Here is a 25418-nt window from a genome sequence, read left to right on the forward strand (position 1 = left end):
CCCCCTTCGGTGCACGTACATCTAGAACGTCCGGGAAGAACAACCGGGCGAACCTCTTCATTTCGTCAAGGCCAATTCTGATAATAGCTGACTTTGTGTTATAGCTGTGCCTGCATGCATCCACAAATCCCACTCCTAACGCGACTACGTTTTTCAACGCTCCGCATGTCTGAGCAGTGGGTGGGGGGAGGTTGTAAAGGTGTGAAGCGTTCCGTGGGGAAGACGATCTAGCGCTCACGGGCGTGGATATATATAAATTGACACCCCCAGTGGTATGTCGATTGCACGCTGCTGACACGCTGCTGGCACGCTTCTATCACTGCCAACACTGCTAACAGTGCGGACTCTGCCATCAGTGCTCACCTCCACCCCCGGCTTGTCCTGGACGCAGTTTATCTTGAAGTACGTCCTGTCGAACAGCTCCTGCCAGATCCCCGCCGCCTGGGCATCTTCAAAGCCGATGGTGCTTTCGCTGAAGTTTTCCGTAGACAGCTCCTGCGGTGATCAAAGTGGGGGGGAGCTTTTTTTGTGCTGTACGGAAAAGAATGCTTATCTGATTCGTGACAAGCTGTTCACCACACATGCGGGTAGGTATATTCCCCCCAGTGGATTGTTCAATTGGGGCCTTCTCGACTTAGCACAAGGTGCAAGTGTGGGGAGGCCCCCATACATCCCCAATGTAGTGAACAGTTGGAAATCCCCCCCTTTTAGCGTAAGTTGCATGAGGGGGGAAAGGCCAATCTGGGACTCTTTTACAAAGACCTTAAGCAATATGCCCAGGTACTTGCACATACATTCGCTATGTTGGAGCCGGACAAAGCTGAGCACCCAATTTTTAGCTTGCCCTCAATTACATTGGACAGAAGTGTGGGCCTGCAGTTGTCTATCTTGATTCCCTTCATTAGGCTTATCGCCTTTGCACCTTTTTTGAGGTTTTCGTTTTTCACAATTTCGTTTAGCACGTTCTGCAGGGGGAGGGAAGTTGGGGGAGGCACGGTGCATTATGTTCGCAGTGAATGAAGGTGGACTCTCTCTAATGTGGAATCCCTCACGAGTGCCCATTTCCCATTTTCGCTTTTGCGTTTTGATCTCCTGAGTTACCTCCAGGTACTGATGAGGCACTACGAAGATGAGCAGGTCGGCATCCTCAACCACGTCCTTCAAATTCGAAATGGCCACTACATTGTCAGGCACCTTCATCCCCTTCATGTACTTTACGTTTTCCTTTTTCGTGTTTATAATGTTACTTAATTTATCGTTGTCTACAATTTCTTCCTTTACGTACATCCTAACCTGAGTGAAGTGGCAGAGAGGGGAGGGGGTGGTCTCTGACATGGGTTGTCGTTCGAATGGGACAGGGACATAGTTTCATGCGTACAAATGTGCAGGTGAATACTGATCTGTGTATTTATGCGCCGCTTGCTAGATAGCTAGATAGCTTTTTTTTTTTTTTTTTTTTTTTTTACCAGCGGGTGGAATATTTTCGACTTTTGCGTATTCTCGGCTACAATTTTTGAAACGACGGTTCCCCAACTCCCACTGCCGATGACGGAAACCTGCGAGGGGGGGGACGAAAGAGGCAAAAGGGAGCGGAAAAAGAGAGCAGGAAAAGGGAGCGGAAAAAGAGAGCAGGAAAAGGGAGCGGAAAAAGAGAGCAAGAAAAGGGAGCGGAAAAAGAGAGCAAGAAAAGGGAGCGGTAAAAATAGGCACATTTCACCGAAAAACACACTTACGTGCTAAAAAATGAACGTTTCTTTTTTTTTGCAAAAAGATCAGTTCCTCCCGCAGGAACCTTTTCTATGGGTGTCCCAACAGTTACACACAGGTGTAACCATAAAATGTGCTGTCTCCTTTTTTTTTGGCTTACTTTAAGGGGGAGGTTGTTTGTGGCATTTGCCATGAGGGTGTTTCTACTGACGTTTGGCTGGCTGCCGGAGAAGCAGATTGCCAACTGGGGCACTAACAAGAGGTACGAAAGGAAGCTCTTCATCATTTTGCTAAATAAAAAAAAAAGGGCATGGGCCACTTCTGTCGCAGCTTCTGATCAATGTTGGTGTAACTTCTGCGCAACTTTCACTCCTTCCGTTCTACGTAACCATGTAGGAAGCAAATCTCATCGCTGTTTCGAAGCATAAATTTATGTATTTTTTTTTTTTTTTTTGCTTCATTTTTTACATTTGTATGCAGGACGGGAGGCAACGTAGGGTGGTATTCCCAAACAAATGTGTTGACATTTTTTTTAAAAAAAAAAAAATAAAAGGTGCATAACAGGCAGGTGGCATCTCAAATAGGTATTGCCCCTTTACCGTTTAGTTAGACTTCCCCGGTCAGGCATGCGACAAAAAAGTGGCAGCTTCAATTGGGATGATGTTTGTACCAAGTTAAAAAAGTTCTTTTTTTTTGTCATTTTACTGACAAAATTTTAGCACGCTCGATTTGTTACACCTCTGGAGAATGCGCTTTGAAAATTTTGAAAACTCGCGGGGGGAGGGGAAAACAACAGGGGGCATAACCATATGCGAAGACATCACCTGCCTCTATCCCTTAAATTGGCTTCCACCCCAATGGTACATTCTCTACTTTATGTTCGCGGTGATGGTGGGAGGAACCGTCTTTTGGGGGGTTGTTCTCCAAAAAAGCGCACGGAGGGGGTGCGCGGGCGACTTGGTCCTCGTGCACTTGCTTGTACATGTATGTCTGTATGTCCGTATGTCTGTCTGTCTGTATGTATGTTTTTTTTTTTTTGCCACGCCGAACAACTGCGCGGTCACAAAGAGGGGACAAAAGGAAGAGTGAACTCCCCACTGCTACGTGTTCGCGTCTCAGGTGCACAGGGGCGTTAGTGTTCGTCCCACTGCCAAACCATGCTCTTTTTTTCCGCGCGCATTAACGCAGGCCAATGTTTTTCTTTCCCGTCGAGGGGATACGAAGGTATGTGAGTTTCCTTCTTTCCCGCCTTGCCTGTCTTTGCCCCCTCAGCACAGCCAGGGCGTTCCCCTTAGCGAGTTCATCTCCCCATTCGGCTACGCGGCTACTTCGTCGTTCCACCGCTTTGTCGCTTCGTCGCTCCGCCACTTCAGCGTTTCACCGCCAAGGGACACAACTTGGAGTGCACAAAAATCCAAAATGGAAAAAAAAAAAAATAAGCGAGAACGGCTTCCCAACATTCCCCAAAAAAAAAAAGGATAATCGGACAACTTTCATGACTTTCCCCTCAAATGCACATTTTTATCCCCCCCCGCCCAGTTGTGCACAGTAAGCAAAATAGGGGCACGCGAATTTCCCCCCCAAATACACACCTCTCTGCTGGAAGGCTTTACACCCAAACGGATTTACAACTCCGCAAAAATCGAACCGTGAAATAAAAATAAAAAAAATAACAGCATGGAAGCAGTCGGTAAGGGGGATGTCAAAATGGAGGAAGTGACAGAAGAGAGAGAAGACAATTCTGATAAATTAAAGAAGAAAAAAAAAAAAGTTCAAATTTGTGAAGCCATTACATGTAAAAGGAGCCAGGGGGAGGATACTCACCAGGGAAAGGACGCACGAAAGGCTGAAGCAAAGTCGGCTAGAAAGAATGAAGCCAAGGCTGAAGCAAAGTCTGCTAGGAAGAATGAAGCCAAGACTGTGGGAACGGCCGCGGAAAAGGGCCCAAAGGTTCGGCACGCGCAGCTAGGCGAGTCGAAAGAAAAGAAGGAGAAAGAGGCTAAGGCGAAAGAGGTCAAAGAGAAAGAGGCCAAGGCGAAAGAGGCTAAGGCGAAAGAGGCCAAGGTGAAAGAAGCCAAGGTGAAGGGGGCCAAGGTGAAGGGGGCCAAAGGGAAAGAGGCCAAGGTGAAAGCGGCCAAGGCGAAAGACGCCAAGGTGAAAGCGGCCAAAGCGAAAGAGGCGCAGCCAACAGATGATCATCCAGAAGGGGATCGGTTCAAAAGGGAGCACCCACAAAATGCGCAACAAAAGACAGCGGGGGTCGGGACTACCCTTGAAAAGGTGGCGGAGGGCTCGGACTCGGTGAAGCGCAAAGGGGGGAGCACTCAGGGAGATGTGCCCAAAGGGGGGAGAAGTCAGGGAGATGTGTCCAAAGGGGGGAGAAGTCAGGGAGATGTGTCCAAAGGGGAAAGGGGAAAAGGTAAAAGGGGAAAAGGGGAAAAGGGGAAAGGGGAAAGCGGAAAAGATGAAAAGGGAACAGGGGAAAGCGGAATAGATGAAAAGGGAACAGGGGAAAGCGGAATAGATGAAAAGGGAAAAGGGGAAAGCGGGAAAGGTGAGAAACGAAAAAGTGAGAAACCAAAAAGTGAGAAACCAAAAAGTGAGAAACCAAAAAGTGAGAAACCAAAAAGTGAGAAACGAAAAGGGGACAAGCACAAAAAAAGGGATATAAAAACTGAGGCGCCCATAAATGAGAGGCGCGAAGGAACTCCACTACAAAACCACCACCAAAGGGAACTCGATCCCCGTGTGTGTGAACTGCTAGACGGGTCAGGGGACGCGTCCGCGCTTTCCTGTGCTGAATCATCCACACTGTCGCTGGCCTCAGGCACGTCAGAAAACTCCAACCTCTACTGGGAGGAAGAAAGCCTTATTGAAATATTCATTGGACAAGCAAAGCTAAAAAACCAACAGACAAACTGCTCCCATTACGAACAGGCATTCTGTGTATCCTATTTTGTGTATGAAGACCCCTTAGAAATTTTCAGCCTATTTCAGGGGGTAAGTTGGCTGCCAGAATTCAGAAACAGATGTACCTCCCTAAACAGAATCGAGTTTAATCCAAAGAAAAATATCAAAAATATTTACTCCTCTGCATATGTAAATATCAATCAGTGTGTACATTTAAGGAGGGGATACAATGAGGTCCTAAGTATTGTGGATGATGGGATTGCTTACGTTTTTATTTCTATCATTGGGGTAAATTTGAAGGAGTACGAAAAATTTTATCAGAGTGAATATGTCACCTTAAAGGGAGGAACAACCTCTCCTAACACATCCTACATTAGAAGCGATGCCACTAAACCACTAAACCGATTTGAGAACCCATGGGGGATAACCCCAAACACGGGTGAAGAGTATCAAAGGGGGATTGAGGATACCCCATTTGGGAAAAACCTCGTGGAGAAGTACAAAAACGAAATGGAGTTAGAATTAGACTTTATGGGAGAGAAAAAACTTGTCATAGAGAAGGATTACAAAAAATTTCTTCACATCTTAGGATCCTGCATTGTTCCTATAGAAGTGCGTAATGAAGGAGAAGCAAATCGAAAGAGGGTTGAAAATGTATGCAGTAGAGATAGCTACAATGTCTACCCTCATGAAGTCATTCGAGCCGTCTTGTACAACTACCTAGACCTGTTCAGAAAAAACAAAAAGGTAAATTTGTTCCACCTTATTAGTAAGCACGAACAGGAGTTATTACCAGTGGGTCGTCTAAATCTTCAGATTAAAGAAGTAAAAAAAGATGTACTACTACCCCCCTGTGATCTCTTCCAAGATGAGGATATACTTCACAACCTGAGCAATGGAAAAAGTGACGCATATAATATTGCAAAGAAAATTTTTAAACACATTACATTAAGAAGAAGGAGTGGAAGACAAGAAAAAGAGAGCTTCGTAGAAAAAATAAAAAATTTGTGCTCTCACTTAGATGTAGAATTAAATAAAAAAGATCCCAATTACATGAACCGGTCCTTTTCCTACTTTGAAAAGTCTCTACACAAAATGGATGATATGAAAGTAGAGGAAAAATTTAGAAAAAAAATTAGGAAAAAATTATTTAAAATGTTGGGATTATCAAAGAGGAGATTCCCAAACGGATTTTGTCCTTCCAGTTGTAGAGTTTTAGATCTTCCTTGCTCACACCTAATTGTTTATGTTCACTGTGTGTCTAACATAACTCTTAAATTGAGCTCGTTAAAAAATTTTATTGACGTAAACCTCTTTCATGGGATCATATTTTGGGAGGAAGAGGGGAACAGTATGCACAATCTTCAAAATGTAAAGGAGAGAAAAAGGAGGACTATCAAATTGACATCTCGGAATGGGATTCAGGCTGACTACTACTTCGCCACCGAATGTGAGGAACGGGGTCGCAAAGTGCAGGGGGAAAAACAGGACGTCGTTTGTTTGAAGCTTAATTTCAACAGCCCCGTCATTCTGCCTTACAACTACAACGCGCCTTCTTGCAGGCTAAACTTTGTCCTTCTGCACAGCGGCACTCCGTTGCTTCGGTTGGCGCCAAGCGGAGGAAGTGGAGGAAGTAGAGGAAGCGGTGTAGGCGGCGGCAGAGAGGACAGCTGCAACTATGACGACGTCCTCTATGACAACTTCGGGTACAACTTCGGGTACAACTTCGGGTACAACTGCGGGTACGCCATAAATGATAACGTCCCGTTTAACGAAGGAGACAAGGTAAAGAAGAGCCTCCAAACCCACCCGTATTATCTGAAAACGAAGGGGAACGACCCCTTCGTTGAAAATTCCAGACCCTTTGTTGAACTCTCATTCTACACACACCCAAAAAATAGCACATTTTTTTCTGCACCCAAATATAAACTGTTTTACAAAAATCAAGTAAAGAGCAACTTGGGGGAAGACATTACTCACTCCTCGTATTCAGCTCCTAATTTTGGAAGAGACAATCTGGTTTTTCATTTTTTCGATGACTTTGCGGATGACCTACGTGTGGGGAAAGCAAACCGGAGGAATCATTTTAAGAGTTACTTTTTCGTGCCCGTTATGGGAAGTGAAGTGCATGAGGGGTCTCCACTGGGGAGGCGCGGTGACGCCCTGTCGAGCGGTGTCCAACTGTGTGACGCTCCATCGAGTGACCTCCAACTGTGTGGCGCTCCATCGAGTGACCTCCAACTGTGTGGCGCTCCATCGAGTGACCTCCAACTGTGTGGCGCTCCATCGAGTGACCTCCAACTGTGTGGCGCTCCATCGAGTGACCTCCAACTGTGTGACGCTCCATCGAGTGACCTCCAACTGTGTGACGCCCCGTCGAGCGGTGTCCGCAAGCACGGTCAACGTGGGGTCGCGCCGCTGGATGCCCCCATCGAGGTGGTCCACTTCGCCGTGGCAGAGGGAGGGGGACTCCAGGGGGGGGAAATAAATAAGTGGCACTCCTTCTACGTACACACAAAAAATTACAGAAAAAAGAAAATATATGGAGGAAAGCACATTCAAATTAGGATTCAAGTTGAGCCACTCGGATATCTTCAATTAGACTATGCTGCTGACCCTTGTAGAAACGCAGAGGTAAATAAAAACACCTTAACTTGCTATGCACCTAATAAGGAGGTGAGAGCTCCTGATCACATCTGCTTTAACTCCTTCAGTGAGATACACGAACTGGTCGATTACGAAGTGGAGGATTTAAAGAATGGCACATACGAGGTTACATACCAGGTGCACAAAGTGGGAAGGAAGCTGCTCTACATCTTCTGCGACGGGATCGATGTGGTTGGTTCTCCATACGAAATAAAGGCTACCCCCGCTGGCGCAGATCCAAAGTTGTGCAAAATTTTGGGCAAGGGGGCCACCCAGTGCCTGGCCACCCCCGTTCTGGACCTGCGCAGTGGGCCCTGGGTGGGTGACCGTCTGGGCAAGCGGCGAGAGGTCAATCTGGGCGCCAATCTGAAAGGCGGTCTGGTTAACCAGGGTAACTACCTAGGCGCCGACCTGGGTGATGACCCGAGTGATGACCTGGGTGCCGACCTGGGTGCCGACCTGAGTGTCGACCTCAGTGCTGCCCCAGCGCATGACTCCGCTTTGCAACCCGAGTCGGCTCGGCCAGGGGGAAGCGCCCCAGAGGTGAATGCCCAGGAAGGGCTCGATGCTGGCGCCTCCGCGGGGGGTGCTCCTCCGGGAAAGCAGCCAGGAGAGCAGCCAGGAAAGCAGCCAGGAGAGCAGCCAGGAGAGCAGCCAGGAAAGCAGTCAGGAGAACAGGCAGAAGAACAACCAGGAACCCCCCCAGTGGAAGGCCGCCCAGGGGAGACTCACCCCAGTTCCACCGCTTCCGCTGCCGCTCCCCATGGTGCGCACGAATTCCACATCATCTCCATAACGAAGCGGAAGGCGAGCGAAACGGAAGAGGTATCAAATCGATGTGCGCGTGAAGAAGCGTTAGGCAGTAGATCGTCAGATAGGAAGACCCCCTACTGCAGTGACGAAGCGAACAAGCTTTTTTCTCACCCAAAATATTACGACGAAATAAAAGGAGAAAACATCACCGAGATGGACAAAGAAAACAAGAAGAGATGTGCTCAACTCCTGAAAGAAACACAAATAGTAAACACATTTACAGTAATACTTTGTGATAAAAATGGAGTAAAGCTATGTATAGGGAATGATAACATAAAAGTGGTGGGAAAAAATGGCGCACAGATCAAACGAGTCGTGGATAACCATGACGGGAGTTACACAGTTGAGTATGTAGTCCATTTTAAAAGAGAGGAGAAAACGAAAAAGATGTTTGACGATGAGGATATAAAACAAGTGCAAATTTTTTATGAAGAATTTCTCATACACTCTAGTAGGAAACACAACGATCATTATGTCATTGAAAAATTTCAAAAGAAATTCCAGAAAGACATTCCTATATGCTGTCAGATTCATGTCTACATAAACGAAGTTGAGATGTATGGGTCCCCATTGAAACCTATTATTATGAATATCCCACAGATGCTTCACTTTTTCAACATATATTTTCAGTTTACCTACTCAGGGTTGTTACTAAAAAATTTTGAATTCTTACTAAACTGTAATGATTATCAAGGGTGCATGAATAGTCTCTCCTCATTTTATTCCAATTTCTTGGGTGTGGTGGAGAGTGAAGAAAGGAGCTCCAAGTCAATAGGCTCCAATAGGTTGCAAAGACTGATCCGATTTGTACCCACCAAAGGAATTGACGAGGAAGTCAAAGTTGAAAATTTCTTCTTTCACATTCCGTTGAACGTTTTGGACTTGAGGAAGGAAGCCCTCGTGGATAGTACTACCTTACCAATAGGTGACATCCCCCATGGGTATACCAAATGGGGGAAAAAACAAAAGGGTGGAGTGGGGAAGTATACAAAAGGTAACCCACTACACAGAAGAACAATCCCCGAAATGAACGAATCTTTATTTGTAAATGAATGGCTCCACATGCACATGTACAAATCGAAGTTATCCGAAAGAGATGCCAAGTATGACATGGGTATGAACCTGGCCTACTCCCTAAGTAATATCATTTTACAGCACCTCATATATTTAAAACAGTATAAATTCTTTATCAACTCAAAGCAATATGAAAATGGCTTGCTCCAAAATAACATACTTACCCAGTTTAGGAAGCTCCTAGAGGAGGAATATAATAAAATGTTTGCATACCAAACAAATAATATCATAGAGTACTGTGAGAAATTTGGGAAATCCAAATTTAGTGGCTTAGAAGAACTAATAAAGGTATACAAAGGTATTGCATTCGAACTGAGGAAGTTAAAGAAAAATGATTTGGCGGATGATTTCGATAAGTGTTGTGAACATATGTGTCAGGAGTTGTATCTTCATAATATCGAGTCGAGTCTGCTTAGGAAGGAAGCAACGTTAGACAAGTATGAGCAAATGATTGACCAAAAAATGGAAAAAGTGAACCAAATAAAGGAGAGGCTCAAGAAGTATGAACAGAATGAGGTAGACATTGAGAGGATCTCTAAACTGTGTAGTGTCAAAAGGGATAAAGCCATCCAGACAAACGACTACCTATCGTTGTCACATAAGAACAGCTTCTTAAGCTCTCTTATCGAGTCCAGGAGGAAAGAAGAACCCTTAGAAGGGGACGCCCAAATGAAAAATACACAGCCAAACCAGCTACAGATGGAAGAAACAAAAATCAGGGAGATGGTGAGGAAGTACTGGAGAAACGCATCTACCTATGACATATTTGTGAGTATAAAAAAAACGATGAATAATTGCCCACGACTGAAAATTTCACTGGACGAAACGTTTAACTACTACAGCTGTAGTGTCAAGAAGGACAACAAAATGAAGGATTTTCAAATTAAAAAAATGCAGGAAATAAAAATGGTGGAAAATTTAGACAATTTAAAAAAAATAGACTTAAATGAAGAGAATAACAACCTGCTCTCACATAACGAGTTGAGTAGCTTCCACCTGACGTACAACGCTTATGTAGCTCTCCTAATAGACTTGCGATGCAACAGATTTTTTCTTAAAGATTTGGAGAATGTCCTTTGGCTGTTCGAAAAATTTTCAATCCAGCACCACTCCTTTCGAAACCTGTATAACCCATATGGATTTTTACGAGTCATTCCAAAGTATCTCTTCATCGCCTTTGTTAGAGAATTGGCCTACTTGAATATGCTCTATGTCGTCTCTGAATGTACAGTCATCAACAACGAGGACGAAAAGAGGTTCTTAAACGCTAATCACCCCTCTCGGCTCTCCTCATTTCATCATTTTGTCAAGTACCATTTTGTTCCCTTTTATGAGGAACTTAGCTTGGAACCCAATTTTCAGAATTTTAAACAGAATTTAATTGAGCATAATGGGGAAGAGGTCGACCCGGATAGCACCAGGGATACATGCTCCTCTGGTGGGGGAGTGATCCCCACCGTCACTGCTAATAACACCCCACATGTACATATAAGCCTCCTTGATTTGGAGACCTACTTCAACAACGAGTTGCCTCTCCTCGTTCGGCACAAGAACTTCGAGAAGACCTTCCCCCTTCTGTTTGATTACTACTCGGGGTTGTCTACCCCGCGTGACGCGTCGCCGCAGGAGCGCGCCGGGGCAGCTACTCAAGGGGAAGTCGTCCAGCCCCAGGCCGTCTCTAGCGCAGCTAACACGGTCAAAGCGGCTAACCCGGTTAAAGCGGCTAACCCGGTCAAAGCAGCTAACCCGGTTAAAGCAGCTAACCCGGTCAACGCCGCTAACCCCGCTAACACTGCTAACCCGGCTAACCCGGCTAACCAAGTGGGAACGGGCGAACCCGCGCCGTGTCCCGAGAAGCACGTCTCCGTCGCCATCTTCATTCGATTCCTGCGCGAGTTTGGACTCATCCCGCACTTCTTTAGCAACCAAATGGCGATACGCACACTGCAGTCCTTCATGCAAAAGAAGGGGAAAAAGAAATTAAACTACGAGGACTTCTCCCATGCCATTATTATATCCATCTGTGAATGCGTGAAAAAAAATATCCTCACCCAGTACAACATGCTTAAGGTGAATAATCAGCTCAACTCAAAAATTCAGACGGAAAAAATTTTGAATCCAAGTTACATTCAGTACGAGGCCAAGGAGTTAATCTACCTCTTCGGCTTCGCTGACACGCAGCTGGTGCGGTCGAAGCTGGTCGGGTAGTTGTGGTGCCACGCCTCCCCGGGAAGCTACTTTTTAGTGCACACCTCCCCATTTTTTTTTTTTTTTTTTTTTTTTTTGTGCGGTTTGTGCCCCCCGTTGTGAAGGTTACCTGACGAGTTATTTGTGACAAACAATGTGACCCATTTTGCGAGCCATTCTTCGCACAATTTTTTGCACAATTTTTTGCACCATTTGGGGCGCTTAACCAAACAAACACTGCTCTGCTGACCTTTCTCCCTTTCTGCACTTCTTCTTTCCTGCACTTCTCCTTTTTTCTGCACTTCCCCATCGCAGGGCCCCTTTAAAATGGCATCGCCACACGGGGAACAAACATGTGAAAGAAAAACAACGCCATAAAAATATGCACTCATTGGCGTAATCCCAAACGTACGTGTAAACAGCCAAATCTGCAAAGCGCAGAAATACTCTCAAAAGATCATTTTATAATGGGCATTGCGAAACAGATATTTGAGAATGACCAAGTGAGGCTTCTAAAGAATATCGGCAGTTTTGCTGAAGTGCTTTCATCCCTGAGCTCTGTCCCAAGCATTAAAAAATTTACCTTCTCCAAATATGGCACGAACTACAACAGGGTGAAGCAGAATTGCCTTAGCAGAAGCGTTTTGATCTTTCAGGCCAATGAATACTTAAGAAGGTTAATAGAGTCAATATCGGTTGTGTTTTGGAAGGGCCGCAAATGGAAAGGTTACACCTCGGAGGGAGCGCTCGGTGAAGAGCTTGCTCCCCCAAAAAAGAAAAAAAAGGGGAACTCCCTAATACTCATTACACTAAAAGGGGGGGAGAAAAAAAGGGCCATTCTACACACACTGTTTACACCCATTTAGGCACGTACTGGCCAAGCAAATGGAAGTGGTACCACCGACACGGCTACTGGGCTACTCGAAAGAAGCTCCTCAGCTTCGACAAGTACAGGCCCTACAGGTGAGCATATCGAGCGGCAAAAAAGGAGACACAACTGAGAGGAAAAAAGAATGCATTTGTCATAGGGGGAAAGCCCAACGTATTCTTTTCTGTGCCTGAAGACACGTCTCACGAAGGACGCCCCCTAATTCCATTTCATCTGATTTCACTTCGCTGAACAGGTATCACGAAGTTAAGGGGCACGGAAAACCGAAGCTTCAATTCTGGCAGGACCACTCCTATTACAGGCCCCTCAAGCAGACAACGAAGTTTTGGTGACCGGGCAGGCGACTGGAGGAGCGGCTACAAAGCGGCCACAAAACGGCCACAACGCTGCAATGTGAACTCCCTGGTTGAGGAGAAAACCGAAGCAATTTGACGTTCGTCATGTCCGAGTGCATCACTTTATGAACGTGTGCGTGTGACATATGCCCAGTTTTGGAAGGGCCCCCTCCAGTTTCTACCCCTCGAAAGGAGGAAAAGCAAAGCGGCTTCTGTACCCACGAAGGGGAAACAGAATGGTGGCCGCCTTACTAAAGAAAAAAAAAAAACTTTTGTCTTTTTTGCGCAAACGAAAAACAATTTAAAAAAAAAAAAAAGCGAAATGGTAAAATGAATTCAAATGGTGTATCCTCCTTGAACTGAACGGGAAGAAAAAAAAAATAAATAAATGAACAAATTATCGACATGGAAACAAAGGGGTACAAACAATTCAGCAGGACAAATAAGCTGCGTAGAACTCCAAAAAAAAAGGGAATGCTCATGATTTAAAGTGAACAGTGCCATTTTTCTGTTCCCATTTTATCCTTCCCCGCAGAGACGACACTCACCTGCTGTGTATCCGCTGACTAGACTGGACGGCGCGGCTCCTTCTCGCAGCTTTAGAATGTGCCTGTCTGGGTTTCGAACCCTAGATTGCCTCGGCATGATAACTATCCATTGTGGGTGGGGGGACAGAAAAATAATTCTCATTTGGGAAGACTTAATGGGTAATATATACATGCACTTATTTAAACATGTGCATATTTTTTCTGTTTTCTGCGGCTCACCATTTACGTGTCCGTAAGACCCCGTTTTGATGTCAGCCAGGTCTGACACCACAGGTAGGTCCGTCAGTAGGGTTAGTATGGACCCGCACAGCCACCTGTTCCTGTGGTGTAGCGGGTGTAGCGGTGTAGCGGGTGAAGCGAGTCAATGTTAATCCCCCCCATCAGGCGGCCTCTCAACTCCGCGCGCTGCCTGTGTTCACTTCTTCCCCCTCAGGCGCTACCTGTCCGAGGTAGATTCTCTTTGAAGCATAATGAGTGTGGCCTGCGTCGAGCGCGAAACAAGAGGCGCAACTCATTAGAGAGAGAAAACTTGCGAAAGGTGTGAGGAAGAAAAAAAAAAAAAATCGTCATTCGGCATATGCGCCAAGTCTACCATTGGTGTCCCAAGCTTCTTCCTGTAAAGAAGTATGTATGTGATACATTAGATGTTTGGTTTTATTTTTTTGGGGGGGAGGGGACGCATAAAATTCGTGTAGTGTCTCTAGCGCACTTGGATCTTACATGAGCTGCCTATTTTCAAACGCGGATGCCAAGGTGTTCAGCCTAGACAGGGCCCGGACGGCTAGTCTATGAACATGGTAAAAAGGGGTGAAGGCACATGGAGTAATTCGCCCAGCGTGGTGCAGCATGTCTAGGAAACACACTCCTTCTGAGTTACCTTCCCCCGGCCAAGACCCTCGCGGTTAAGGAGGTTATGTCCTTTGCTGATGAGGAGAGAAAAAAAAGGGGCAGTTGTAAATCGTATCATGGCTTCTCTCCGCTTCTTCCCATTTAAAAAAAAAAAAAAATCATATCGGTAGTGTTCCCATTCTAACCATCCTGATAGACCCGCTTAATATCCTCTAGCGCTGAACATTTTTTTTTTTACAAAAATATGAATCCATGTCATGTACACAAGGATGCACCTCTCTGTTGTGTTCACGACCATTTAGATAATTGAAAAAAAGGGAAATTATCCTCCGATGAGGAACACTTATTTTACTCATACCATCAAGTATGCACAGCATTTGTTCTTTCAAATTCTGTATAGCTCTACATGCGTCAACATCGGGTAGATTTTCAACACCTGTGGGGATGTTGAAGGGGGGTAGCATTGATGTACGGTTAGGGGAGGGTTCTTTTTTTTTTTTTTGCGTATGTGTATACCCGTGTGAAGGTAACTGCCTAGTCCTGAGGAGCGTTTTTTTTTTTTTAACCTAGCGATTCTAATGTGTGTTTGCTTATGTTAGACAAATTAATCATTTCAGCTAGCCACGGGGGGATGTCCTAAAAAGAAGAGTAAACAGATTTAGTTGGAGAGAAAAATGGAAATTATTATCCATTAAATGACGCATGCTCAAGGGGTAGTGGTGCATCATCATGGGAATGGGCAGATACACAACGCGGGTTGGAGAGACGGCTGAGTCCTATTCCACTCGGTACTTTGTAAGTACACAAAAATGGGAGTTACATAATTCTCCTGATGTTTTATATAGACGTTCTCGGATTGTGGGTAGGGGAAATTTGCTTTGTTCTGTGAACAGAGGGAGAGGGAGAGATAGAGAGAGAGAGAGGGAAAAGGAGTTACTCAGATTGGTCCACATTTTGCTCTATGCTAAAAGGTCAGGTGCTAGCTAAGGTGTGTGGCTGTACTGTGATGTCCTCCAGCTCTTCCGCGTCTTCGTTCATTTCTGTCTGTATTTCATTGTCGGCGTCTTCCTGGGGGGGACTACTGCGCTGGTACTTGCGCAGCCCTAAGTTGAGCTTCCGTTCGGGGGGCAAGTCGACCGGGCCTGAAAAGGAAGGAGGAAAAAAAAAAAAAAAAAAGGATAAACCTAACGAGTGGAAAAGCTATTTAAAATGAAGTACCTCTCAACGCGGAGTATGTCCCTCTTTTTTTTTTTTTTTTCTTTTTTTCACAATTCATACCGTTAGGCACATCGGCGACCCCACTTACCTGAGGCGCACCTCTGCTTATTGTTAAGCTGAAACTGTTTCGAATGAAACACAATTCTACAAACATAAAACAAGAAAGAAAACCCCAAATTTTAAGAGGAAGATTCATTTTTTTTTTTTTTTTTTGAATGAGAAAACAAAAGACGTGAAATATTTTCGTTGTGTCTGTTCTGTGTGCAGAGGGAACAATATAGACGATTTACACAGTGGCCATTCAAATGAAGACGTATTTTTAAATGATGCGCAGCTTCCATATGGCGGACAAACATGAAATGCGTTGTTGTGTTTTTCTCTGCTTCCTCCACATATACGGGCGTGTGTACATATGTCCCATGTTAATTTTCCCCTTTTAACTTTTTTTTTTTTTTTTTTTTTTTTTTCGGACAAATAAATAGTGTGTACATACTAGGCGAGTACGACGGCGGATGGGAACTTTGCTCATTATGCGGATAGACATGCTTTTTAAAAGTGTATCGATTTTGCCTTTTACCCCCCGGCGTGTATGTTTTACGCAGAGGAGAAGATTGAGCCAAAAATGGGAAAAAAAAAAAAAAAAAAAAGCACTCTTATATGAACGTTCAATGTGCGAAATATTACCCCTTTTGCGACAGTGACAAGGGGTGGTCCACCTTGCAGAAGTTCACTTTGGTCAAAAGGAAGAGACCATTTTGAATCACTTTGGTGTCTCTTCCGATGAGTAGCATTTTTTTAAAAACGGAGGGTATAACAAAATGGTGTTCCTTTCTCTGTTCTGTTTTCCCACAACACTGTGTACCTTTTTGCTCCTTCGCAAGGAAATTATTGTTTTCCCCTTTTTGGTGAAGAAGCCATTTTGACAACGACATGATAGGGGGGGAGGGAAGACATAGAAGATGCGAACATTCCCATACGCACGTAGAAGGCTGCAACGCTACGCTAGGTAAGTAAGGTATACACACTGGTGGTGGGGGGAAGTAAATTTCCGTGGAATAAGGTTAACAAGTGGAGAAATACCTACTAAGGGATGTCATCAATTGGACCCTTTACCAGGGCAGCCTTCTTCCTCTTTCACATGTTCCTTTTTTAACTCAATGATGTGGTTTTAAGAGTGACTTCCCTTTTAAAGGAAGCAATCGCTTGGCGCAAATGGAGTCACTGGACAGGCAGGTGGACCACATAAAAGGTGTTTCCATTTGTGACGCCTCCTCTGCGTTATCATCTTTCCCCTCCCACCGCGTTTTCTCTCAAACCAAACGTGAAACCAAACACGTTTTATATTTTTTCCACTCAAAGAGTCACCTCTACTGCCTAGCCATTAGCCCAATTACATGCTGCACTTCCCCACAGAAATTTTACATACATGTGTTAATTTTTGCATGCGACCTTTTTTTTTTTTTTGCGTTCACCGAATGGGAAAAAAAAAAAAAAAACTTTTTGGGAAATTATTTCCTCCCCCCCCGAGTGGACATTTAACAAAAGTTACACAAAAAAAAAAAAAAAAAAGAATTGCAACCTTTACAAGTGCGCAAATGATTGGTACACGTCTGTCTGTGTTCACCTCAAATGCGCACACGTACACACATACGCACGCGCGCGTTTGTGACATAAGTTGTTTTTGTTCATATGGCCGGTACCCCTCACTAACCACCGCAATTTTCCATTAATTTCCGTTTGCCCATAAAAAAAGGGGCGCACATAACACGTTTTTTGTTTTTTTTTTTTTTTTTTTTTTTTTGTTTCGCTCCTAACATGTAGCAAATGTTAAGCGGTCAAAGTGCTGAGCGACCAAAGTGCTGAAAGCTGAAGAATACGAGTCAACTGTAGAAATGTGAAGTCGCGTTCGTATGTTAACGTCCACTTGGCTGTGTAAATGAATATATATATATATGTATATATTTTATATGTATATATTTTTTTTTTTTTTTCCCGATTTGTGTGGACATTTGCGTGTTTGTATTTCCGTCTATCCACATGTTCGTGTTTCTTCGCCCGTTTGTATTTATGCGCATGCATTGCTTCCCCTTGATGAAACTGTTGTGAACAGCTAAGCGGGTGGAAGGCATTCGGTACACATGTCTTCATGTGTACGCATGTGTGCATGTATGAATTAAAAAGTTGCGTGAGGAAATGCGTCCTCCTGTTTGTACATTCACACATCGAAACTGTTCTGTGACACTGAATGATAGATATAGACAGGTCGCAGCGGTGAGAAGATTGGAGCGGACGCATTTTGGTGAACGCCATTCGGCACGAATTGGCGGGGGGCACCTACGCGCGTCGACTAAGTCCGCGTGTTTATGGACCTAGGTGTGCTCTCCCGCTTGTGCAGTTGCCTCCGTTTTTTTTGTTCCTTTTTGTGCCTTTTTTCGTTACCTTTTGCTTTTTTTTTCGCTTTTTTTTCGTTTTTTTTTTGCGCTATTTTTTGTGCTTCTTTTTGTGTTTTTTTTTGCTCTACATGAACAGGCGTAAACGTGCCTGCATGCCACTCGCACCGTTGATGCAAACTGTTTTTAAAGGTGCTGCGTTTGTTTGATTGATTGCTCGCTTGTTTGATTGCTCGTTTGTTTGATTGCTCGTTTGCTCGCTTGTTTGTTTGTTTGCTCGCTAGTTTGTTCGATTGCTCGCTTGTTTGATTGCTCGTTTGTTTGATTGCTCGATTGCTCGTTTGCTCGCTTGTTTGATTGTTGTTTTGCGTTTGTTTGAAGGCATCCATTTTGTGTCTCCCCGCGCACGCATTTCCCCTGTCTGTTGCTTCCCCTCGGTGAAAGCTGGGCGTTTGCGCATTGGGGAAGGCGCAAACGACAATGCATGCATTTACATCCCCCCCAACAGTGTTGTCACTTACTCACCTACCGCAGGAGCACCATCCAGGGAACCGTCCCCACCTCATCTGTGGAGTTACAAAATAAAAAAACTGTTCATACGTTGCGCATACTTATGTGCCCCTACGAATGTATGCAAACAGAAGCCGTTGTTATGTGTGACTTAGGCTTTTGCACCTTGTCGAACTACCAACCAAGTTGTTAACTCATAAATGGGAAAAAAATAAAATAAAATAAAATAAAAAATAATTGTTCTCTACTCATCTTAGCATTTCACATTCTGAGAACTTTGTGGAACATTTCACTTCACCTCATTTCACTTCATTTTATTTATTTATTTTATTTTATTTTTTTATTTTATTTTTTTTTTTTTTTGACTCGCTTGGCAAACCCGTGCATATAATTCATGTGACAGTGTTGTAGCGAGCTGATCACTTTTGCAGAGACTACTTCAGTTCTCCTTCTGCACATTTGCATCCACTCGGGCGAAGTGATGGTCCTTTGAATTCCCCTCCTACCACGTCGTAATAAAGTGTGTTGTGTTGTGTAGCGGAAAGGGGAAAAAAAAAAAAAAAATCGCAAAATTGGAGAGAAAGACGCACACACACATAAAAAAAAAAAAAAAAAAAAAAAAAAAAAGGAAGACGAAGAGGAAGATACAATATGGAGACAATTCTTAGGAGACTCAGAAAATCCAGTCGGAAAAAAAAAAAAATGGTAGAAGTTGACACAGTTGACGAGAGAGATTGGGCCCATGCGAAGACGCTCGACTTGGAAGGTACTCTCCCGTTGCACCTCTCTCTTACGTGCATGTGTGTTTGTCTGAATTTCGGGGCAATATGCACACACACACCGCCTTCTCCTACTTCTACGCCTTCTCCTACTTCTACTCCTTCTCCTACTTCTACTTCTACTCCATCTCCCCCCTGTGCGTTATAGCATTGGTGTGTGTTTTTGTGCAGCCTCCTTTTGCTTCACCCAAAGGGGAGAGTTTTACTCCAAGTGAAGGCACCGCAGTGCCACCAGGCAGGTGCAAAAAAAAAGGAACTTCCCTGTTAGCAGGAATAGATACACTCTGAATCCCTGTTTTCTTTTTTCAGGAGACCCGTTTGGCTACCCCGATAAGACGAAAAAAAAAAGTGCTAGGAAAAAAGAACGCGAAAATGAAAAGCGAGAAAGCAGCTTGGATAACCTTTACACATTCAATGATGACATGGAGGATGGCAACAGTCAGGCGATGGGAAAATATCTCGCGAGGTCCTATTCACGAGTAAACGAAGACGTAACGAATGGAAGCAGCGATTTTGCGAACGAGTATTACATAAAGAAGAAGAGAAGCGAGAGACGTGGACACGACAACGGGGGGGAGTATGAACGTGGCGACACGCTCGAATATGAAATCGGCCGCAAAAAGGGCGCCACTCGGCACGTGCGCCTCCAGTTTGAAAAATACGCCGGCGAAACGAAGGAGTTCTCGGAGGTCGATGAGGAGGTGGACTCCTACCCCGAGGTGGACATGGACGCCATGCATGAGGAGGAGGAGCATGCGGAGGAGCAGCAGCATGAGTATGTAGAGGAGGAGGAGCATGAGGAGGAGCAGCAGCATGAGTATGTAGAGGAGGAGCGTGAGTATGCAGGGGAGGAGGAGGAGTACGCTTATGCTGAGGCGGACGTGAAAGAGGAATATGCCGAAGAGGGAGATGACGAATATGCAGAGGAGGCAGCTGACGAGGTTGACGAGGCTGACGAGGCTGACGAAGCGGACGACGAAGCGGCTGAGGAGGTACTCCCGGACGTGGACGGGGGGACGAACTCCATGCACCATCGCGAGAGGCGAAAGGGTTGCATGAGGCAAGTATATGTCGGAGGGCATAAGAAAAAAACGATACCAAACGAACACAATGAAACAAACATCAGAGACAGAAAAACCACAGACACACTGGAAGAGTCAGAACAAAACGAAGAATACGTAGAAGAAAAACTGGAAGTATATAACAATGAAGAGATAGATGAAAAAGTCGAAATTGCACACGTCAAAGGGAAAGGTAGATGTATGTTTACGAGAAAGAACTTAGAAGCAGGGAGCATTATATTTGTGGAGAAACCGTTGATAATTATTACCCCCGATTTGAATGAACCGTTATGGGAACAATTAAATAAATTGAATAATGAAGAAAATTTCGAGTTACCTCTCAAATGGCACTACGCTGCATTATGCACCATTACGACACTTGGTGATAGTGACTTGAGGGCTTGTATCGACAAATGGATTCCTGAACCCGATAGAGACGCAGATGCAGATGTATTCAATGTATTGAATAAGGTGTGTGATAAAAGGTTCGGAAAAAATGGGAAGCTGCAATATTTTTTTATGAAGAAAATGATAGACCCCAAAATATATGACAGGATCATACAGGTGTGGCATTACAATGCCTTCGGCCATCACACGGACAATGAGGGACTGGTCCTGTACAACCGTAAGGGGATATGCTTTGCCATCGATGCGATCGTCGCGATGGTCACGGCTACTTCACCGCTACTTCACCGCTACTTCACCGCTACTTCACCGCTACTTCACCGCTACTGCATCGTTACTGCACCGTTACTGCTCCGCTACTACACCGCTACTGCACCAGAGGGGACCCCGTTTGGGTTCTCTTTTCTCGAACCTTCCCCCCGTTTCGCTTCCCCGTTTCGCTTCCCCATTTCGCTTCCCCGTTTCACTTCCCCGTTTCACTTCCCCATTTCGCTTCCCCGTTTCGCTTCCCCGTTTCGCTTCCCCGTTTCGCTTCCCCGTTTCACTTCCCCATTTCGCTTCCCCGCTTCCCTGACAGGCATTTCCATGCTCGCCCACAGCTGCAACTCGACTGCCTGCTGGCACTACGGAAGCAACGACAGCTTTGTCTTGCGCGCCAGGGTGAAGCTGGCGGTGGGCGACGAGCTGACCATATCCTACCTCGGAGATGACGACTTGTACAAGTCTTCCAATAGTAAGGGGACCATCCACTGAGCAATCTTCACACGGGAGAAAAGTGCATGTGTGATCCTTTACGCTTTCATCGCGCGAAGAAGGGGATACTGCAGCTGATGTGTCTTTCCTATCGGCTCATCCGTTCGTCCGTCCATCCACTCATCCGTTCATTGGCACTCCCCTCCCTTTATCTCTCTCCCCCCATAGTAAGACGAGAAAAGCTCACCAACTGGTTATTCGTTTGCATGTGCAGCAGATGTACAAACCCGATTGACAAGTCAAGGGGGTTTAAATGTTCCATGTGTGGCGTAGGTAGGGGCAGGCACACTTTTTTTTGTGTGTGCATGTACAGCGTCAATCGCTCGTGAGAGCAGGGGCTGACGCCTCCACCATGTGAATAGTTCAGCTGTGTGAAGCGGCACCCACTACCTACTAATGACCGAATGGCCGCTCCCCACTCACTAACGGCCGAATGGCCGCTCCCCACTCACTAACGGCCGAATGGGCGCTCCCCACCCACTAATGATCAAATCGCCGCTCCCCCCCTCGCAGGGACCTTCTTCATCAAGAGCGAGTACCACGATGAAATTCCCATCGTGACAAAGTGCAGTATATGCGAATCGGAAGTATCAGAATCCATGGCATATGAATACATCGAGTACGAAAAAAGCTACATAGAGAGGTTACAAGACACAGACAAATCAGACCTAGCAGATGCACTAGCAGTGTATGTCCAGGCAGAAAAAATATTTACACAACACTGGATTATGTATCAATTATATACTATTTTGTTTGAGGGGTACAGAGATGCATGCAATTGGGAGAAAGCTATTTATTATCAGACGCAGAGAATCAAATATGCTGTAGATGTGATTCCAAGGGCAAATTATGTGCTGGCTTGGTTGTACGAGGAACTAGGGGAAGCTCACGCGAACTCCATAAGCACTGAAATTTTGCAGTCGGAAAGGGACTTCACCATCTCGTATGAGGAGAAGTAAGCGATGGAGGGAAGGGAAACCGGCAAAGGTTTTGTGCAGCTGAGTGCTTGCACCTGTTAGTGTAGTGTGCGAGAGCATTCAGCTGGAGGGTCCTCCGCAGAAGTGCTAATCTTTGCCTCGCTGCTTGGCTTCGCTGCTTGACTTCCCCATGTTGCCCCTCCCCCCCTTTTTGCAGGAAGCGAATCTGCTCGCACTTCCTGAAGTCCATCCACCTGCTGGAAATCCTCTGCGGGTATTCCCACGACTACCTGAAGGATTCATTAGTAAGCAAGCAGTGGGCAGTGGGCAGTGAGCGGTTACTGTGCTGTCACTGAGAGGGTACTAAGCGGACACTATGCTGTCACAGAGAGGGCTGCGCCCTGTATAGCTCACGTGCCACGTAGAGGTGGCTGGTTGTGTGTGCCACTGAGGGGGTCTCCACACAGAGCGTGTCGTCCATCCGTAGCACCCACTTTTATGTGCACATTTTTTTTTTTTTTTCTCTTTCACCACAGAACAAATACTACCGCATTGACAGTTTAACGAGCACGGATGCTCCGCAAATCGAGGAGTAGCCAAATGGGGGAGCGGCGAGGAGCCCTAACCGTGTCCAGCAGTTTCGTCCCACGTGCAGGAATAATACACGCGCGTGTCTGTGTGGAGTATCCCGCGAGAGGAGAGACTTAAACCGAGTCATCCACCCGTTCGGAGTGACACCACAGAATAATAACCCCTTCGTATGATAATGTTTGCCACGTTTGCGGGGGTAACAAAAAGGCACCGGCGTTCTCATCAAGGTGACGCTCAAACGGGCAGACGCAAAGGAGCAGAAGCAAAGGGGCAGACACAAAGGAGCAGAAGCAACGGGGTAGAAGCAAAGGGGCAGAAGAAAACGGGCTGCAGCACGCAAATCCCCCACTTGTCAATTCAACACCGCGTCGTCGTTCCTTTGTCCAGTTTTTAAAATTTTTTTAATTGTTTCTCAGAGTTTAGCGCGCGCACCTCACAGCGCACAGTGCGCAGTGCGCAGCGCGTCTTTTTGTCGTTTGTCATTGGCGGCTTCGTCACCGCGACTTCGCCTCTTCGCCTCTTCCCCTCTTTGCCACTTCTCCGTTCTGCCTCCTCTCCTTTCTGCCTCCTCTCCTTTCTGCCTGTTCCCCTTTTTGCTTCTTTCCCTTTTTGCCACTGTCAGTTTAATTTTTGTTTGATTTTTTTTTTTTTTTTTTCTCACTATGTGTCTATTCCTCTACAACGTTAAAAAAAAAAAAAACAAAAAAAAAACTCGAAAAAAATTATCAACCGTGGAACACTACTAAACAGTAGCAGAAAAAAAAAAAAAAAAAAGCGGAAAAAAGTTACATCAAAAACGGAGGCTCTGTGGTGTAGCGGAGAATACGGGTACTCTTTTTTTTTTTTTTTTTTTTCTCAATACACCATTTGCCGGTGGGAAGGGCAAAATGCTTGGGGGTAACCCCCCGATTAGCACCATATTATGGGGGTTGTCCCCCATCGATCGGGTGCTTAAAGCGAATGTAATTCCGACGCGCTTCACCCAGAATGGCTACTACTTTATGCCTTCTTCAGTTACACAAGTTGGGGAACCCTATTTGGTAGCGTAAGACAATACACTGCACATTTAGGGTTGACTAGACGCACGTTTCCCCAACCTAGTCAAGCAGAGGGATATAAGCCTCAGTCATGTTGTTGGTCTTCTTCAAACCCAATTCGTCCGTCTCAATTTTCATGAATCCCTTTTCACCCCATTCCTCCCCCCAAGAGTTCTTGATAATGTAGTAGTAGTGTTTCTCACTAGCATTTATTTCGCTGTTGAAAATTTCTTGCACACCATACCCAACAATCATAACTTCGTGGTTAGGTTCTTCTGTACACTCAGAGTTGAAGATACCCTCCTTGTAATCGTAAAAATCATCATTGACAGTAATTCCCAAAGTCAGAGGTCCAATGAACTGAATAGCTTCTTTATATTTATCCTCCGGAATTTTAACGTAACTTTTGATGGTATATTTTTCTTTACATTTCTTCATATCACAACTGTGTGGTTTGAATCCAACATAGGGGTATTCACTTTCCGAGCACAGGAACCCTAAGTCGATCATATCGTCAAAAGCGAGGGAAGCTAAACCACCATAGCAGCCAAAGTTTTTACCAGAACAGTCGACCAATTCTTGTTCACTTATTAATATATGTTGATTTTTTCGGATGGCATATTGAGATTCTACAACACCTACAGCTCCAAACGCCCAACATGAGCCACATAAATTTTGATTTTTTACTTCACTCACTGCGTTGTGTTCTCTCCAATCATACTTCTCATTGTCCACCACGGCATCTGCTGGTTTGTATTTCTTTAACGCGTCATCGTAGTTACTAACATGGGGTGAATTGGCCAATTTTTTGTTCAAGTCAAACCGCAAAGTTAGCATGGTCTTTCGGAATTCCTCAAAGCTTATGTCACTGTACTGGTTTGTTCCCTTCTTGTAAAGAACATTTGCCTTACCGTTATGCGAGTTTATCCTTTCCAAATTGTCCGTGAAGGCAAGGTACCTCTGCTGCATCTCCTCTGTTGTTTTGTATTTCTTCCCGTGCTCCTTCACAAAGAGGTAAAATGCGTTCACCTTCTCCAAGTTGATCATCAAAAATCTGGAATTGGCAAAGTTGATGTCAATTTTTTTGGACACTTTCAAGTTTCCCTGCTTTTGTCTACTGACCGTAGTAAGGGATGTACTACGCGCTTCATCAGTTGGTCCCTCCTTCGAAGGGGAAGCTTCTTCCTCCTTTGCTCTACCCGAGTTGATGCGCTGATCGTACGAAGCTAACAACTCTTGCAACTTGGATACAATGAATTTCTTTCCACCTGGGCTTTTCAACAAAGTGGTGATGATAAAATCATCGCTGCTGCTCTCGTCATGTGCGTTACCGTACAGGAGGCCATCATTCCCCTTCCCCGTGCGGGTAAAGTAAAATGCAGATCCAGCTAGAAGGCATATGGCCGACACGGACAGAGCCACGAGGAGGCTCTTCTTCCCCTTGTCATTTCTGCCACAGAACGATTTTTCCACAAAAAGTTCCTTCTCCGGTTTATGCGACTTGTCGTTCGAGTACTCCATGTGATATTCCATTTTTTTTTTCAGGAAGGGAATGGATGGATGTGGCGCGTCAATTCGAAAATAAATGAAACTTAAATGAAATGTAAATATATACGTTTTTTATATGTACTCACGTAGGTATGTACATTAAAGCGGCTCCTGGGAGCTTCACCCTACCCCCCTTTGAGTTCAAAACTTTTTCCTCTTCTTTTCAGCGGTTTACGAGAAGGACGTGCTTTCTCCAGCTTTTTTTTTTTTCTTTTGATAAAAAAGTGCTGAACAGCTAGCTAATTGATTAT

At 45.1% G+C, this 25418-nt stretch overlaps 6 protein-coding genes across 6 annotated transcripts in view; 3 read left to right on the forward strand and 3 right to left on the reverse strand.

The window, feature by feature from the left end:
* PCYB_092100 (glycerol-3-phosphate dehydrogenase) overlaps positions 1-1993 on the reverse strand; it is a gene marked incomplete at its 5' end in the record, with an annotated part of 2911 nt that extends 918 nt beyond the window's left edge. Inside the window, 6 exons of the mRNA XM_004222323.1 lie at positions 20-169; positions 337-495; positions 795-965; positions 1102-1293; positions 1467-1556; positions 1868-1993. Coding sequence (XP_004222371.1) covers positions 20-169; positions 337-495; positions 795-965; positions 1102-1293; positions 1467-1556; positions 1868-1993 — 888 coding nt within the window. The remainder of the gene's footprint in view (positions 1-19; positions 170-336; positions 496-794; positions 966-1101; positions 1294-1466; positions 1557-1867) is intronic.
* Positions 1994-3384: 1391 nt separating this feature from the next.
* Positions 3385-11358, forward strand: PCYB_092110 (hypothetical protein; the record flags this gene model as incomplete). The annotated part of the gene is made up of 2 exons (XM_004222324.1): positions 3385-4261; positions 4535-11358. 2 exons carry the CDS (start codon positions 3385-3387, stop codon positions 11356-11358), a joined length of 7701 nt encoding a protein of 2566 aa, XP_004222372.1.
* A 390-nt stretch (positions 11359-11748) lies between these two features.
* Positions 11749-12820, forward strand: PCYB_092120 (hypothetical protein). The gene is made up of 3 exons (XM_004222325.1): positions 11749-12063; positions 12204-12300; positions 12462-12820. The coding sequence occupies exons 1-3, from the start codon at positions 11805-11807 to the stop codon at positions 12556-12558; spliced, it is 453 nt and encodes a 150-aa protein (XP_004222373.1). The 5' UTR covers positions 11749-11804; the 3' UTR covers positions 12559-12820.
* A 77-nt stretch (positions 12821-12897) lies between these two features.
* Positions 12898-15384, reverse strand: PCYB_092130 (hypothetical protein; the record flags this gene model as incomplete). Its single annotated transcript, XM_004222326.1, has 9 exons — positions 15237-15384; positions 14961-15100; positions 14779-14841; positions 14525-14594; positions 14317-14394; positions 13987-14032; positions 13830-13895; positions 13329-13429; positions 12898-12920 (listed from the first exon to the last, which is right to left on the reverse strand). Exons 1-9 carry the CDS (start codon positions 15370-15372, stop codon positions 12898-12900), a joined length of 723 nt encoding a protein of 240 aa, XP_004222374.1. The 5' UTR covers positions 15373-15384.
* Positions 15385-18778: 3394 nt separating this feature from the next.
* PCYB_092140 (hypothetical protein) lies at positions 18779-22661 on the forward strand (the record flags this gene model as incomplete). Its single annotated transcript, XM_004222327.1, has 7 exons — positions 18779-18842; positions 19165-20541; positions 20899-21054; positions 21243-21347; positions 21588-22029; positions 22209-22296; positions 22528-22661. The coding sequence occupies 7 exons, from the start codon at positions 18779-18781 to the stop codon at positions 22585-22587; spliced, it is 2292 nt and encodes a 763-aa protein (XP_004222375.1). The 3' UTR covers positions 22588-22661.
* Positions 22662-23679: 1018 nt separating this feature from the next.
* On the reverse strand, positions 23680-25152 carry PCYB_092150 (vivapain; the record flags this gene model as incomplete). Its single annotated transcript, XM_004222328.1, has 3 exons — positions 23680-24248; positions 24649-24673; positions 24712-25152. 3 exons carry the CDS (start codon positions 25150-25152, stop codon positions 23680-23682), a joined length of 1035 nt encoding a protein of 344 aa, XP_004222376.1.
* Positions 25153-25418: the final 266 nt, after the last annotated feature.

Source organism: Plasmodium cynomolgi, chromosome 9, assembly GCF_000321355.1.
Source record: "Plasmodium cynomolgi strain B DNA, chromosome 9, whole genome shotgun sequence".
Lineage (NCBI taxonomy): Eukaryota > Apicomplexa > Aconoidasida > Haemosporida > Plasmodiidae > Plasmodium > Plasmodium cynomolgi.

Bases quoted from the DNA above. Each gene is read 5' to 3' on its own strand.
- PCYB_092120 (XM_004222325.1), top strand. From the start codon at position 11,805: ATGGGCATTGCGAAACAGATATTTGAGAATGACCAAGTGAGGCTTCTA. The intron at 12,064-12,203 runs GTTACACCTCGG...ACACCCATTTAG, and splicing joins GAAGGGCCGCAAATGGAAAG to GCACGTACTGGCCAAGCAAA. The intron at 12,301-12,461 runs GTGAGCATATCG...TTCGCTGAACAG, and splicing joins GACAAGTACAGGCCCTACAG to GTATCACGAAGTTAAGGGGC.